The sequence below is a fragment of the Anolis sagrei genome, chromosome 1 (assembly GCF_037176765.1).
Source record: "Anolis sagrei isolate rAnoSag1 chromosome 1, rAnoSag1.mat, whole genome shotgun sequence".
Classification (NCBI taxonomy): domain Eukaryota; kingdom Metazoa; phylum Chordata; class Lepidosauria; order Squamata; family Dactyloidae; genus Anolis; species Anolis sagrei.
In genome coordinates, this window is record NC_090021.1 from 197,243,277 (window position 1) to 197,260,438 (window position 17,162).

The window sequence follows — 17,162 nt, forward strand, 5'->3', positions numbered from 1 at the left end:
GTAGTTCATTTTCCCTGTTTATTTGTTTAGATAGGGCAAGTAAATCAATCAGTGACAACACAGAGAAGGATAATAGCAGGGCCAGCTGAAACACTGGGCTAACAGGAAAACAGGAAAACAAATTCAGTCTTGGATGTCAGGCCTAGCGAAATGCAAAGGGGCAAATCTGAAGATGTTGTGTTGTTCTGTGCCTTCAACTTGTTTCTGACTTATGGTGACCCTAAAGTGAACATATCATTGGACTGTCTTGGCAAGAATTGTTCAGTGATTTACTTTACCTTCCTCTGAGGCTGTGGCTTGACAAAGATCAACCAGTGGTTTTCCATGGCTGAGTGGGGATTCAAATCCTAGTTTCTAGATTCACAGTCTGATATTCAAAACACTGCTACACACTGCCATATTACCAGTGCTGGGTAAAGCATAGGGCATTGGTGGTTTCTGTACCATGGGAACAGTGAATCAGCTTTATGTTATTAGTCCACATTTAAAAGCGCTCTTCAAGGTGCTGAAGTTACTTGGGAACCAGAGTTCAATGCCTAGGATAGCTTCTTTAAAGGCCCCATCTACGCTGTCATACAATGTAATTTCATAATGTATTTTAACTGTTGTCAACTTGCCTCTGTTGTGCTGAATTATGGTGTCTGTAATTATTCTTTCTTGTATTATTATGATGTTTGATAGGGTTTGCATTACTCTATATTTTATTGCAAAGTTGGTTATCGGTCCTACTTAACTTTGGTTATGCTATATTTTGCATCTTTTATCCTATTCAGTTTTTTGTTTGGTGGTTTGCATTTTTTGCCTTTTCATGATATTTCCTGTTGGTCATTTATTTGTTTCGAGACCTATGTTAGCGTCTCACCCCAAATCATCAGGACACCCACTCAGTAGCTTATAGATATCAGGGTGGGGATCTGTCACACTCCAGACTCTAACCACTCTCCCTAGCCAGCCACTGCTAAATAATAATCATAATCATAATAATATGCAGAGGCATAACACCATGGTTCAGATGATTCATTGGAACTTGTGCCACAAATGCCATCTGCCTGTGACAAAGAAATGGTGGGATCACAAACCGGAAAGAGTTACAGAGAACGAACAAGTCAAACTCCTCTGGGACTTCCGGATTCAGACAGACAAGAGTTTTGGAGCACAATACTCCTGACCTCACAATTGTGTTAAAAAACAAAGTATGGACTGTTGATGTCGCAATCTCAGGTGACAGCAGGATTGCAGAGAAACAACTGGAAAAGCTGACATGATATGAGGATTTAAAAATCGAACTGCAAAGACTCTGGCACAAACCAGTAAAGGTGGTCTCAGTGGTGATCGGCACACTGGGTGCAGTTCCTCAAGACCTTGGCCTGCACTTAAATACAATCGGCACTGACAAAATTACTATCTGCCAGCTGCAAAAGGCCACCTTACTGGGATCTGCACGCATTATCCACCAATACATCACACAGTCCTAGACACTTGGGAAGTGTCCGACGTGTGATCCAATACAACAGCCAGCAGAGTGTCTGCTGTGGACTCATCTTGTTGTGTTTCAAATAATAATAATAATCTTTATTTATATACCACCCCATCTCCCCAAAAGGACTCAGGGCAGCCAGAGAAGCTGATTCTGGGGGGTCAGACATTCACTCATCAGCTGGAAACCTATGGCACCCCATACAAGCTCTATAAGGCCAAGAGGAGAACCACAGTGCTGCCTTCTAGGAGAAATGCTGCAGTGTTGTTTTGAGCTATCGTATCCAAAAGGATTGGTTTATGTTTAGTCTTTAAATGGTAAAACCTGAGCGAAGGCTATCAGTGGGACTACACACAGCACTTCCCTGAAGAGTTAGCTTGGAACATCATTTTTCTGTTTCTAATGAAATGGCACATTGCTGCCTTAATCAAATCAATTACATAATGAGGCCAAAATTATAAAACCTTTAAGTTGAGGTTTTGTTTTTTTAATTTATGGGAAAGAGATAGGAAGACAGTAGCCAAGCACTTCTCATGTTTTTCAGATATAACCATGGATATAAAAACTCTCAGGTTATACTTCACTACATTTCTAAAAATCCAGTTGCATTCCCATCCCACCCTTCGTTTATAAACAAAATGTGAGAGTTGTTTTTTCATTCATACATATTTTCCATGGGTTTCTGACTTAAGCATTTTCCCCAATATACACCAATGTCTGAATGTCAAGTGACTAAAAGATGTTTGTGCAAATTTCTCAACTGTGTATATGATAGGGCATTTTTCCGCCCCTAAAGCCCATCATATGTTCACTTTAGAGCAGCTATAAGTTAGAAATAAGCTTGAAGGCACATAACAACAGCAAAGTTCTGTTCCAAGCCATTAAAGAGTACTCCTTCACATGTTTTGGACTACAGTTCCCAGAATTCCCTACCACTACCCATTTGGTGGGTTATTCACTCACTTTTTTGTTAAGGTAGAATGGGTCCAGGTCTTCCAAGGGTTCAGATACCATTCCCGGAGGTATGTCTCCATATATAAAGGGCAGTGATTTGCCAGCCTCCAAGTCACTGTTGGGTTTTGGTTTGTTCTCATCATCGTCGAGGTCTTTGCGTTCCTGTTTGGGCTTCTTCGCTTTTTCCTCGGCAATGCGCTGTTCGATAGCTGCCAATGATTCTTTTGTGAAAAAATGGAAGCTGTCAGGTCCTGGTGGTACCAGCACTGATTGTGCCATCTTTTCATCCTGCACCTCTTAATTACAGTTGTGCCCCATGCATAAAAAAGTGCTAGAATATAGAGAGAAAAACATAAGAGAGGATTAGTGTCATGAGTAAAAGAGGGGAAAGGAGCATGCTTGCATATTCTTGTCTGCAGGGCATCTTATTGACTGGGAGAACTTGTCTTTTCTGTCGATGTGTGCATCTATCTCTCCTGCAGCCAATTCCCCTCCTCTTTTTTGCATCGCTTTCATCAGCAGGGAAGACAAGAAATGCCTCACCCCAACTCTCAAAAGTCCTTCCCTCCACTCTAGCTGATTTCTTATGAAAATCAATGTACTCACAATCATTTCAACAATGCTCAGCAAAACTGAGCTGAATTTGTTCTCATTATTATTATTTATATGACATTTTTTTTCAAACCAATATATGCAAATGACATATTGATGTCCCAAGGCAGTTAAACTCTACGTTTAGTCAGTGAAGGATAAAATAATAATAATAGTATAATAATGAATTTATTACCCGCCTCTCCATGCATCTCGAGGCAGGACACAACATCATTAAAACAAGAGATAAAGCACTATTAAAAGACATACAACAAGATACACTGCAATAAAATGCATGTTAAAATCCACTAATAAAATCCAGATTAAAATCCATAATTTATAATTGACTGGGTAGGTCTGCTGAAAGAGATAGGTCTTCAGGTGTGTTTTAAATTATGACGCTGATCTAGCTATCGAAGCACTTTCAGCAGGTCATTCCACAGTCATGGGATGGCTGCTGAAAAAGTCCTCTGGGTGACAGTCACTAGTCAGGTTTTGGCTGGTTGGAGTAAGTGTCCCCCAGAGAACCTAACTGTTCGGGGTGGATTGTATGGGAGAAGGCAATCCTGTAGGTAACTTAGACTCAAACCATGTAGGCAACAAAGGGAAAATGGGGGAGATATCAATGGGGTAAATATCATTATATTGTAATTCAATCTAGATAGTACCGCATAAGTAAGAGAACAGTTATGCATTGGAGCCAGACCGAGTCATAGAATGGGCCCACTGAAATCAATGGGGTACACATTGCTCTTAGCCAACTCATACCCTATTGATTTCAATGGGCTGCTCTAAACATAATTAAGTCTGGCCTCAACCTGATGATGATAATAATATTTGGGATGTTTTATTACTTTCTTATTCTGTTATGCTATGTATATTTTTTATACAAAGTGCCTTGCTTCAGTATAATTAATTTTGTTTGTTTGTTTGTTTTTTGTTTGGGATTAAGGGGATGAGTTGAAGCATGACAGAACTCACTGTCAACAGAAGAATTTCAAAATTTGCAAAACAATAACAACAACAATAATAACTTTATTTTTATACCCCGCCTCCATCTCCTCAGAAGGACTTGGGGCGGCTTACATGGGGATGAGCCCAAAACAAACATGGTTAAAATATAACACACTAAAATATTAAAACAACAGCATAAACCAGAATAAAACAACAACATTATAACAGAACATAAGAGCAACCATCAAACCAACAACCAAAGAACCTGCAATAATAAACCATTTCTGGACTGAATAATGGAAGAACAGTGTATCTGAGTATATGCACATAATCACCAGCAATTTCTACAAAGTCAGCTTTAAAGCAATGGCATTGGCAGGTGACCTGTGGCCTTTCAGAAGTTCTTGGATGTGAGCTGCCATCACCAACAGAGATAATAAAAGTTACGAGAGTCACCTCAGCTTCCCCATCCTTGCATTATAGAGAATATAACTTTTCAGGTAATTCAACATTTCCATTTAGGGAAACAATGGCTGCCAACCTAACTGACTAGTTGGCTTTATGTAACTTAGTATATTGAGATTTAAACGCATTTCCTCAGACCTATTTTCATCAAAGTCTAGTTCAGTAGTGTACAACCTGTGGCCCTCCAGGTGTTTGGGACTTCAACTTCCTGAAGCCTTAGCTAGCTTGTCCAATGATCAGGAATTCAGGGAGCTGAAGTCCAAAACCACTGGTCAAGTTGGATACGTAGCTGTCACCATCTGCCACCTGAGGACACTACTTCACCTTTTCTGGTGTAAGACTAACCTCCCTTTCAGTAGGTCTCTTGCCCATATGAGCAATATCTTTAAGATTATAACCAAGGGTACAGCTACAGGGGAGCAACATGAAGCTTTTGGCACCATTAAAATTCTTCCACCAATGAAATTGTCCTTGAGTTCCCAAATTTGAGATGCTGTTCACACCAAGAACTGCTATATTTGCTATATTCCCTTAAAATCCGGCTTTTTTCAAATTAAAATCTGGCCCTCCAACAGTTTGAGGGACTGTGACCTGGCCCTCTGTTTAAGAAGTTTGAGGACCCCTGTGCTATGAGATCATGGGAGTAAATGTAGTCCCCAAGTTACAAACAGATACATTCTGTAAATTTGTTCTTGAGTTATAGCCAGAAATATATATTTATCCAAGGCTTGTCTGACCTTTCTCATTTGTTTGTGTGTGTGTGTGTGTGTGTGTGTGTAGAGAGAGGGAGAGAAAGAGGGAGAGAGTCAAAGGCTTTCATAACCGGAATCACTGGGTTGTTGTGTTTTCTGAGCTGTATGGCCATGTTCCAGAAGCATTCTCTCCTGACGTTTTGCCCACATCTAGGCAGGCTTCCTCAGAGGTTGTGAAGTCTGTTGGAAACTAGGCAAGTGAGGTTTATATATCTGTCAAATGTCAGGGTGGGAGAAAGAACTCCTGTCTGTTCGAGGTAGGTGTGAATGTTTCAGTCTGCCACCTTGATTAGTATTTATCAGGGCTACCTAATCACCTCCCAACAAAGAATTCCCCCAGGCAGTAAGAAGCCAGACCCTGAAACTGCTGGGCCATTAAATGCTAATCGAGGTGGCCAACTGAAACATTCACACCTACTTGGAACAGACAAGAGTTCTTTCTCTCACTCTGGACATTTGACAGACATATAATACTCATTTGCTTAGTTTCCAACAGACCTCACAACTTCTGAGGATGCCTCCCACAGATGCAGGTGAAATGTCAGGAGAGAATGCTTCTGGAACATGGCCATACAGTCTGGAAAACTCACAACAACACAGAAATATATTAGTTCTAGCTTTGGATAGCGTAGGAAAGGGTTAACAATCATTTGGTGTGTCCTTTGCTGTCTGTGCCCTTTCAGAAGATTTCAGTCCCATTTCTGTCCCTGTGATGAATGAATTTTAGAAAATTTGACTTATTGTGGAAACAGAGATTTGGGATAAAGCTTCAGTGGTCATCTTTTCCTTGTGAAAACTCTTTCAAGGGTGAAATTCCCTTCCTAGGTAGATTTCTCTTCCTGTTGTCTCACTCCCATTCTTAACTATGAGTCATTTGTAAGTCAGATGTTTATAACTCGGGGACTGCCTGTATGTTGTAATTTTTGTTTGGCCTAAGGATTCACCTGCCATACATTCAGAGGCCGCAAGGGGATTGCTCTGTGACAGGGAGAATGCTGGTGTGCAAAAGGATGGACGCAATAACACCGAGAGCTGCTTCCAATCGACACTACCTCCTTGCTCTAATATCAATTAATACGTCTCTTCAGCCTGGTTTTCCGGTGTGCTGAGTCAACTGACTAAAGCAGGGCTTTGAAAAGGAGTGTTTCCTGGCTGCAGCAAGCGGCAAATAGCCTCCGGAGGGCCTCATTAGTGGAGAAAGCTGGAGGCCATTAATGTCGCCTGAAAGATTCATTTGGTGTGGGGCACTCCTTCCGCTCCCAGAGGAACATGCGACAGCCAGGGCGAGAGTGGCTCATATCCTCAGAACTAGGAGCCCAGTTTGGATATATGAATTTGGCCACATCCTACCTGAGAGCATTATGTATACTGTTTTTTTTTTTAAAAAAAGCTGCAAAACTCTTTATTAAATTATGAGTCTGCGAAACCCAATGCTGCATCACTACAGGAGTCTCTCAGTTCACTGGAACGCAAGCAAATAGGGGGGAAAATCAAAGAAATAATACTGCATTCGTTTATTGTATCCGTTTGTTTGGTTGTAAGCCACCCCGAGTCCCTCCGGGGAGATGGGGCAAGATGTAAAAAAGTTTATTATTATTTATTATTATTATTCACAAAGCTATTTTTATAATACAGCAAAACTGTGAGGCATTACGTTTGCCTTATTTTGCTTTTAATTGCTGTATTTCAACATTAATACCAATTCAATACAGAACTTGTGGTATGGTGTTGTACTGGTTACAGTATAAAAGGTAAAGGTTTCTCCTGGCATTTATGTCTAGTTGTGTCTGACTCTGGAGGGTGGTGCTCATCTCCATTTCTTAGCCAAGGAGCCAGCATTGTCCGTAGACACCTCCTAGGTCATGTGGCCAGCATGACTGCATGGAGTGCTGTTACCTTCGTACCAGAGCTGTTCCTATTGATCTACTCACATTTGCATGTTTTCAAACTGCTAGGTTGGCAGAAGCTGAGGCTAACAACGGGAGCTCACCTCACTCCCTGGATTCAAACCACCGACCTTTTGGTCAGCAAGTTCAGCAGCTCAGCAGTTTAACCCGCTGTGCCACCAGGGGTTTCTTGGTTACAGTTAACATTGGGCCTATTTGTATTCATTTCTACAGATGCAGCCTTCGTGGGGATTGGTAGATGCCAGAAAAATGTAGTTTGTGGTTGCTTGGGCTACTATTAAAAATAGGCCTGAAGGTTACAGTATACATTAGGCCTATTTTTAACTGTAACTCAAGTAACCACAAACTACATTTTTCTGGCATCTACACTGTAGAAATGAATGCAACTTGCCATGGCTCAATCCTTGGAGGGGTAATTGAGCACTTTCTGGCAGAGATGGCTAAAGACCTTATCAAGCTACAGTTCCCATGATTCCATAGCATTGAGCTGCAGAAGTCAAAGTGGTATCAAACTGCATTAATTCCACAATGTAGCTGAACATTAAGCGTCTATTGTATAGTTAAGCTTATTACCGCTCAATGTAATGCAGAAAGGGAGAGGGGATCTTTTCAATGCATCAGATCAACTAAAAATACATATTCTCTCTGCTAAGGATGCTTAAAGATTAAAAATCTCGAGTGTAATCTTTGCCACGTCCTTAAATACAGATTTTTTTTTTAACAAAACAACAACTGCAAGCTTGGATCAGCAAATCAAGGCGCATTATCCTGGCAATTAAATAGCAACAGCAAGAGATTTAACAGCTTGGGTGCGGGATGGCGGACCGGAAAAGATGTTAAGATTGCAGCATTATCTGATCCGGGACCTTACAAAGTCTTCCTCTTTCACATAGAAATGATTCTGTGCAGAGAAAGTGCCAAATGCTTTTGCAGACTGGCGAGGGGGAAAAGAGCTGCTGCTGCAGCAGAGGCTTTCTCCTGGCGCGCGCGCGTGCGCTCGCCCAGACTAGGGCGCGAGCGAGCGCGCGCGCCTCCCCGGCTCCTGCAGGTGTCCTCATTGCCGCCTGGAGCCCAGTCTGCGCGCCGCTGCCAAAAAAGAAGCCCCTCTTCGCCTCTCCTGTCGGACCCGAAGGCTGGGGAGGGTTCTTCCCATTGCTAGGAAACAGCGCACACGTCCTTTTGTCAGGGCTACGGCTCTAGTGGGAGAGAGGGAGGTCTTGCGGGGTTTATTTTTTCCCTTCCTTCCTTCTGCAGACCACACCTAACTTCCTCCTAAAGGATCTCGGATACTGAAGTAACAGCTCGCCTTTCCTGTGCCAAAGGAACTCCTCAGCGGAGTGGGCGGGCAGGCAAGCAGTCAGGCGCCCGCAAGGGGGCGCTCGCCTCGAGAGACAGGCCTGGCTGCGGGCAAGCAAGCAAGCAGTTCAGGGGGTGCTTTCTCTTCCTTTTGGCGTTTCATTTTTTTCACCTTCCCTTTCTTTCTTTTTTTTTGCTTTCTCCCTCCCTCCTTTCCTTTGAAGCCATCAGGCTGTGGGTTTCCCAAGTCTGGGTTTGATGCTGCTCTTTTTCAAGATCCTCCGTCATGTGTACCCAAGAGCATCTAGCACTCAATAACATTGACCCATCTACTGTTTAATACAGTTTTAAACCAATACTGGTTTCATAGAATCATAGAGTTGGAAGAGACCACATGGGCCATCCTGTCCAACCCCCTGCCATGCAGGAAAAGCACAATCAAAGCACCCCCAACAGATGACCATCCAGCCTCTGTTTAAAAGCCTTCAAGGAAGGATGGGTAATAATATGATAGCTGGGTCTGGAAGCTCCGAGCGTTACAGAGAGCGCTGTTTGCGCAAGACAGGCTTAGCTAATGTAAGCCAGGCCGGAGACAGATAATAGAGAAGGAGTGGAAGAGTTCTTTAATGGTGAAACCCTATCTGTAACCCTAAGCTTAACCCCTTACCCAAGCCCTTACCCTAAACCGTACTCTAACCATACCCCCAACCTTTACCCTAACCATAACCCTAACCCAATCCCTAAACCTTGCCCTAACCCTTACCGTAACCCTCCTTTCTATCCTTCCTTCACTCTCCCCGCTCTCACCCCGCCCCCTCTCTTCCCTTACTCACAGTCGCCTTTGCGGCATCTCCGTAACACTCGGAGCTTCTGGACCCAGCTATCATACTATCACCGAAGGATGTTCCACCACATTACGAGGCAGAGAGTTCCACTGTTGAACAGCTCACAGGCCTCTTCTACACTGCCATATACTCCAGATGATCAAAGTAGATAATCCACATCTGTTTTGAACTGGATTATATGAGTCTACACTGTCAGATAGGCCCCCTGGTAGCACAGCAGGTTAAACTGTGGAGCTGTGGAACTTGCTGACCAAAAAGTCAGCAGTTCGAATTCTCAGAGTGGGTTGAGCTCACATTGTTAACTCCAGCTTCTGCCAACCTAGTGGTTCGAAAACATGCAAATGTAAGTAGATCAATAGGTACCGCTCCAGTGCAAAGGTAATGGCGCTCCATGCAGTCATGCGAGCCACATGACCTTGGAGGTGTCTACAGACAACACTGGCTTTTCGGCTTAGAAATGGAGATGACCACCAACCCCCAGAGTCGGACACGGCTAGACTTAATGTCAGGGGAAACCTTTACACTGCCAGATAATCCAGTTGAAAGCATATAATCTGGATTTAATTTGGTGATGTAGAAGGGGCCACAGTCAGGAAGTTCTTCCTAATCTTTCTAAGATATTTTCCCAATGGAAGGGTTAGCATTGTGTCATTACCACAATGCTGTTTTGGGCATCATCAGGTCTTAGGTTGGCAGCACACATGGATTCGTTGATGGTGCCCATCCATCTTTTCTTTGGCCATTCACATGGTTGCTGTCCTGCAATCTCCAGGACACGGCCATGTCATGATTCTCTTCTCATTACATGGCTGTACCGCCATAGTCTTGCTTAATTCTTCCTAATGTCAGGTGGAACCTCCTCTCCTGTAATTTGAATCCATTGCTCCAAGTCCTACTTTCCAGGGCAGCAGAAAACAAGCTTGCTCCTTCTTATGACATCCTTTTACATATTCATACATGGCGATCATGTCTCCTTTCAACCTTCTCTTCTGCAAGATAAACAGACCCAGCTCTTTAATCCATAGGGATTCATGGTCTCCAGACCTTTGATCACTTTAGTTGCCCTCCTCTGGACACCTTCCACCTTTCCAATATCTCTTCTAAATAGTGCTGCCCAGAACGGGACACAGTATTCCAGGTGAGGTCTAACTAAAGCAGAATAGAGAATAGTTCTTTCTAATGTCAGGTGACATCTCCTCTCCTGTAATTTGAATCCATTGCTCTGAGTCCTAGTTTCCAGGGAAGCAGAAAATAAGCCTGCTCCCTCTTCCTTAAAACACCCTTTCACATATTTATACATGGCTATCATGTCTCCTCTCAACCTTCTCTTCTGCAGGTCAAACATACCCAATTCTTTAAGACGTTCCTCATAGGGATTCATGGTCTCCAGACCTTTGATCATTTTTGTTGCCCTACTCTGGACACCTTCTAGCTTGTCAATATCTGTTTTGAACTGTGGTGCCTAGAATTGGATACAGTATTCCAGGTGAGGTCTAACCAAAGCAGAACAGAGATCTGGACACTGAATCCGGATACCGAACTCCTTTAATGCAACCCAAAATCCCATTGGCATTTTTAGTTGCTGCATCACGCTGTTGGATTAAGTTGATTATTACAGAAGAAATCCTGGAATCTATTTGAAGCCTGAGTGGTGATTTCACAAACTACAGAGCAATAATGCACGCTAAGAGCTTTCTTTTGTACACTTTTGTGGGAGTTTGTTGTCGGGTCACAGCCAAGCATGTAGCCGGGGGGGGGGGGGGCTTGAGGGGCTTCAGCCCCCCCCCCCCTGAAATTCTCATGGTGGTTCGCGAAAAGGCCTTACTGGTGCATTATTTAAACTGTTATGTTTATTCGTATCATGATCTGATCACCATAATCAATATATCCCATATACATGGGGGTATTGGGGTAATGATACAAAAGGTTTGCTAGGCTGGACCCTCTTTCACTCAGACTCAGCCCCCCCCCCCCCCCGAAACTCAGCCCCCACCCCGAACCCCCCCTGAAAATGTTTTAGCCCCCCCCCCCCGAAACGAAATCCTGGCTACGGGCCTGGTCACAGCAATTTGAAACTAGCTTCAAAATTCACTAATGCCCAGTGTAGAGGGGTGCCACTGAATTAAAGTTATAATTATGGTCAAATGCCATTAAATCAACAATGTAGATGCACCCCAAAGGTGGGTCCAAGCTATGCTGATGGTTACAGGCACTCTGCAAAGAAAGCTTTGAAAGCAACATACTTGCTTAGGGTTGCTTCCAGATGATGGGATTTTAAAAAAATCTGTTTCATAGAATTTTGTGACACAGTGGGACCCATCCAAGCTAATCTGAAAGCGAGCTGGTGGGCACAGTGTAGAGAAAGTGGCAAGGATGAGAAGGCCTTTAAAAAAAAATCCTCATAAAATATTCAGATCTTGGCGGCACCCAATCAAAGGGATTTAAAAAGCACAGTGCATAGGTAATAATTTATGGAATTCGCTGTTGCAAGAGGTGGGGGTGTGAAGCTGCTTGAATGGAGCAGTAGAAATATTCAGAGTGGTAAATAGGAAAATACCTAAACAGAACTTCCAGGGTCAGGAGTGCCTTTGAAAACTAGGTTCCCCTCCCTCAATCTCTCCCTCCCCCCCCCCCCCCTCTCTGCATGCAAATGATACAGAATGGATTCCTTCGTTGCTTTTGGACTTCTTGGTAGCATCTTCCTATCTTTGGTGGTAGACAGGATGCTGGACCAAATAGACATTTGGGGCTTTTTCAGCAAGATCCTTCTTATGGGATGCCACTACAATGGTAAATATATTCTTAAAAGTATTTAGCATTAACTGAACCATGGAAATCGTTGGACTGTTGGGTGCAAAGCAAAATTATTTGAACCTCAATGTGCACACGTTTTTGCTTTTTGCATGACTCCCGCTGTTCACCAAGAATGGCCTGACTGGTGCCACTGGAGCTACTTGTTGTTCATTCGTTCAGTCGTCTCCGACTCTTCATGACCTCATGGACCAGTCCACGCCAGAGCTCCCTGTCGGCCGTCACCACCCCTAGCTCCCTCAAGGTCAGTCCGGTCACTTCAAGGATGCCATCCATCCATCTTGCCCTTGGTCGGCCTGGAGCTACTACAGATGTTTTTGTTTCTTTTGTTAACTTAATAATGGATGGCAATATGCTATGTTATCTTATTTTATCTCTTACCTCTTATCCCACTAACAACTGTCCTGCAAGATAGGCAAGACTGAAAAAGAGTAACTAATTCAGAGCTACATGGCTTGACTAGATATCTGAAGCTAAGTCCCCATAATTTTTTCCAGGATACATTTGCTAAAATCTTACATCTACTAATGGTGTGGGTAAACCATCTCCAAGCAAGAACTCTCAAAATAGTAGACTTTAATTCCTGTTATCTCCAGACAGTATATAACTAGATGGCACAAGGCTGGGGAACGTTTTATTTTTAAATTAATTCAGAGTTATTTGCAGCCCAACAATAGTGACATTTGAGATGCTACTCTTTAAATGCCTCTTTAATCATATATTCCTGGAGTATATCTGTATTTTCAAATAGATCTTAGCTATAGATCTTATCTGTATTTGAAATCTTCATCTGTGAATGATCTTTCTTACCACTAGGTAATTTATACTACATGGATTTTGTGAAGATTGGCTCATGCTCGTTGTAATTTGCACTGCCAGGATTTCATCATGCATCTGTTTCAAGGGAACCTAAAAAGCTTACCTTGCTATAAATGAAGAAATATGGCTACTAACATGCAGCATAACATATGCACCAGGCTCTAGAGGCGAAGAATAACAGCATGCCTCATTTGACAACCATGTTCTGCAATGCCTGGACTTTTTGGGTCCCTATCAAAATAGCTGGTGGAGGGAGTGGGTGGCTAGACTGCTGCAGCAATGCAGCAAAAAAGCCAGATCTGCCCACCCTATTGACTGTGCTATGCTAAGTGACTGATATTTTGATGGATAACAACATTGAGCAGCTGCTTAGGTTTGTTTAGAGCAGTGTTTCTCAATCTGTGCTCCTCTTGGTGTTTTGGACAATTAACACAGTTCCCACAGTTCTTAACACCTGGCAAACTGGTTGAGATTTCTGGGAGCTGAAGTCCAAAACATCTAAAGGAGTGAGAAACTAATATTACAACAGGGCCGAGAAACTGGTGGCTTTCTACACATTGAGACTCCCTCAACCTATGTTAGCCTGGCTAGTGGTGCAGGATAATGGGAGTAATAATTTATAATTTATCCAAAATGTATGGAACTATATTGTTAGAGAATACTGTATCTTGATTTTGCGTCATAGTAATTCTCAACTTCTGGTCCAGCAGATGTTTTTGGACTAACACAGATAATCTCATCTTCTTTCCTATACTATCTGAGTCTGGAAGGATGGGTGTCAAATTTCCTCATGCTGCTATCTATACCTATATGCATACAGTATATTTAAATTTCTAGATACCCATACAAGTTGAATTTCCTTTATCCAAAATACTTAAGACCAGAAGTGATTTTGGACTATTATTTTGTCTTTGGTATTGCACTGAGGCATTGAATGTTTGCCTTTTTGCTTGTTTGGAATCCGCCTTGAGTCCCCTCGGAGAAATAGGGCAGAATATAAATGAAGTTGTTGTTGTTGTTGTTGTTGTTGTTTGGACTTCAGAATTTGTTCTGCATTTTAGAATACCTGCATTTGCATATGCATCTATAATGAGATATTTTGGAGATGTAACCCAGGTTACATAAATTCATTTATGTTTCACGGGCACCTACAGGTAATGGTATACCATATTTGTAATAATTTTGTGCATGAAACCAAATGTTTTTACCCTTAACCATCAGAAAGCAAAGGTGTCACTATCTCAGCCACCCATGTGGACAATTTTGGATTTTGGAGCATTGAAGAATTTCAAATAAGGGATGGTCAACCTGTATCCACTTTCTCCTCAGGGTGTCCTTATTGCCACCTGCCCTCAAATTGCCATTGCTTCCTCTCTGTTTTCTTTTGCCACTCCTCAAAAACCAGAATGCTAGTTTTGCTCATGCAAAGGAAGAGGCAGTCTGCCCTTCTCTCTTGTACGAAAAGAGAGGTTGCTTATGTGCAAATGCATGGTTGTTAAAACACTCAGGATTATCCATGCAGAAATTTACACACATGAAGAGATTCAGTTGTAGCTCCCCTAGAAACGCAGGTCCATACATTAATAATCACTCGGCTTTTCTTACGTAACTCTTGAAAATTAACTACCGTGGGGAAAAAGAGCTTGGTATTTTATAATGCCAATTGGACAGGCCTGAAAGTGCTTTCTTCAAACAAGCAGAGGTTTCTGAAGCAAGGCTAGCCTATTCACCAAGCCTTACCTCCCTCATCTCCCATGTTATCTGCAAGGCTCCACTTTTAAATTTCTTTTTCTTTTATTATATGTGCATTATTCCTCCTCCTCTTTTTCCTCATTCTTCTGCTGCCCCTGTCTTGCTTTGTTGTCAAAGCAACAGGACACACAGTTATAAAGACTCACAAGATTGCAGGTTTATATTCTATAACCAACCAGAAGCTAAAAGGGGGGTATATAGAAATTGGTAGGAAAACCACCCTTTTGTTGTTGTTTTTGTTGCTATAACTGGGAAACATGTCATATTTCTTATTCTGTCTGTTTCCTGGTCTAAATGGAGAAGAACCAATAAAAGTAAATGTGAATCTAATTGAGCTTTATATTGATTTTGGAGAATTTATACTGATCTGACACTGAACATTGTTCATAGCTAGAACTCTACAATTTTCCATGTTTGCATTTCATCGGCTGCCTTGGCTGACCCTTTTTCCCTGGATGCTTAAACTATTTCCATGTGCTCAAGTGAAATCTGAAATTCTTTCAATGCTAAGAATGTGAATGCTAAGAAGGAGAATTTTTCAAAACTCCGACCCTGACAGTCCCAAATACCACACACCCCTAAATCAGGCCCCAAAACGCAGGCACACTTACAAATTCTAGCAGTTTTCCATTACCTGGGCAACAGGTAACGAGGACTGAACTGCCAGTACAAGATCAAATTACAGTCTACTCTCCATATTATCAGGTTTTGGATCCATGAATTCAACCAACCACATTTTGAAAATTTCAGGGAGGAGTGTGGGGTGGGAGTGGGAGAGATCCCAAAAGCAAGCCTTGGTTTTGCCACATGCCAAGCACTATCCTAATGTCTACTCATATCCTGCTATAGCCTTCCAATGTTTCATACATCTCCTCAGGTTCTCTCTGGCATTTGAAGTTTGATATAAGGGATGATGCTTTACTACACTATTGTATATAACATGGCAAGCATTCGTGGATTTTCGTATCCATGGGGGTGGGGGTTCTGGAACCAAACATCTGCGGATACTGGGGGCCCACTGTACCTCAATGTACTTCATATTACAACCAGTTCATAATTAACAAGGGGACTTCCTCCTCAATAATCTGAAAATAGTAAAAATCTATTCACAGCTACTCTTTGAGTCCGGAATACTCAAGAACATCTAGATCTGAATGAGAAACATGAACATACAGATGTTTTTGGAACACCATGCAAATGGGGAAAAAAGTGCTCAAGAATATTTACAACTGTATCAGTGCTGGGGGCAGTTATGTGTCCCTTAGTGACCACTGCTTTTCAAGATAGATATTTGTAGCAATGCAGATTACTATTATCTTTTCTGCTCTTGTCAGCAAGCACAAAGAAGCAGCCTAAAGCCAGGCAGGCAGACAATAAATATTATCAGAGAGCAAAGGCACTCATCCAAGAACAGTCCAGGGGAACTCTCTGACTTTCCACAGCTAATTTGGGCCAGGTGTTGCTGTCTAGTCCTAGGGTTGATTGGTTTTTTATATATATGCATTTGTATCTACAATCCCTAAAATGTATCATTAATCTATTCTGTATATTGGAGGTACAAATTAGGATGGGTCTGTGTTTTATGGCAGGGTTGGACAACTTATTATGGCCTTCCAGATACTGTCCATAAGCCTTAGCCAGCAAATTCTGTGCTAAAAGATATTGGGAATTATCACTCAGCAACACCTGATCAGCACTATGATGGTAGACTAAGTATACAAGGTAATCATGAACAAAGCACCTGGATAAATTCATCTTGAACATAAATATCAAAAATGGAGTTTTCTGACAATCACTGTGAGGAATACACACACACACACAAAAGCTTAGATGCTGCTGGAAGTACAATGAAAATGGTGCTTTTCTAGTAGGTTTGTGCTGGGTATGTCATTGCCTCACTGTTGCCTGAGAATAACTAGCAGCCAAGGCACACACTAACCATTTAAAGCAACAGAGAACATTCTCTCTCTATATATATATATTATATATATAGGAATTCCCTGATTTAATGCACATACAGTTGCAAAAACAGATAGATGATGGGAAAGATCCTTTGTCCTATACCCTAAAATATAGTAAGAAATAGGGAACTTTTGGGGGGAATGCCAGTCTTATCATCCCTCACCATTGCCTATACTAGTTATAACTAATGGGAATAGAATTCCAACAAGGTTAGGTGAATCAGCAGTTACCCATCCCTGTAATACAGTGGCTCCCAATCTTTGGGCCTCCAGGTGTTTTGGACTTCCAGAAATCCCATCTACCTTACCAGCTGTTAGGAACTGTGGGAGCTGAAATCCAAAATACCTGGAGGCCCAAAGGTTGGGAACCACTGCTGTAATATATTCTGCTGTGATGATGGAACATACAAAAGTATGCCTAGTATATATAGTGGCATAGCTATTCTGAGAAAACTTCTCCAAGACCTAAATTCATGGAAATCTAATTTCACAGCATTACTTGACTTTAAGTTAGAAACATTTGCTTTTAAAAGTCATGCTAATTTTGTGATTGTATACATCTCTGAAAAATACTAAAA

General features: G+C 42.0%; 1 protein-coding gene across 3 annotated transcripts in view; it reads right to left on the minus strand.

Annotated features, from left to right (window-relative positions):
• Positions 1 to 17,162, minus strand: part of SCN2A (sodium voltage-gated channel alpha subunit 2) — a 125,873-nt gene that overhangs the window by 69,791 nt on the left and 38,920 nt on the right. For all 3 annotated transcript variants that reach the window (XM_067471896.1, XM_067471899.1, XM_067471902.1), the window contains exon 2: positions 2,441 to 2,762. In XM_067471896.1, the coding sequence (XP_067327997.1) occupies positions 2,441 to 2,710 (270 nt within the window). In that variant the 5' untranslated portion in view covers positions 2,711 to 2,762. The remainder of the gene's footprint in view (positions 1 to 2,440; positions 2,763 to 17,162) is intronic.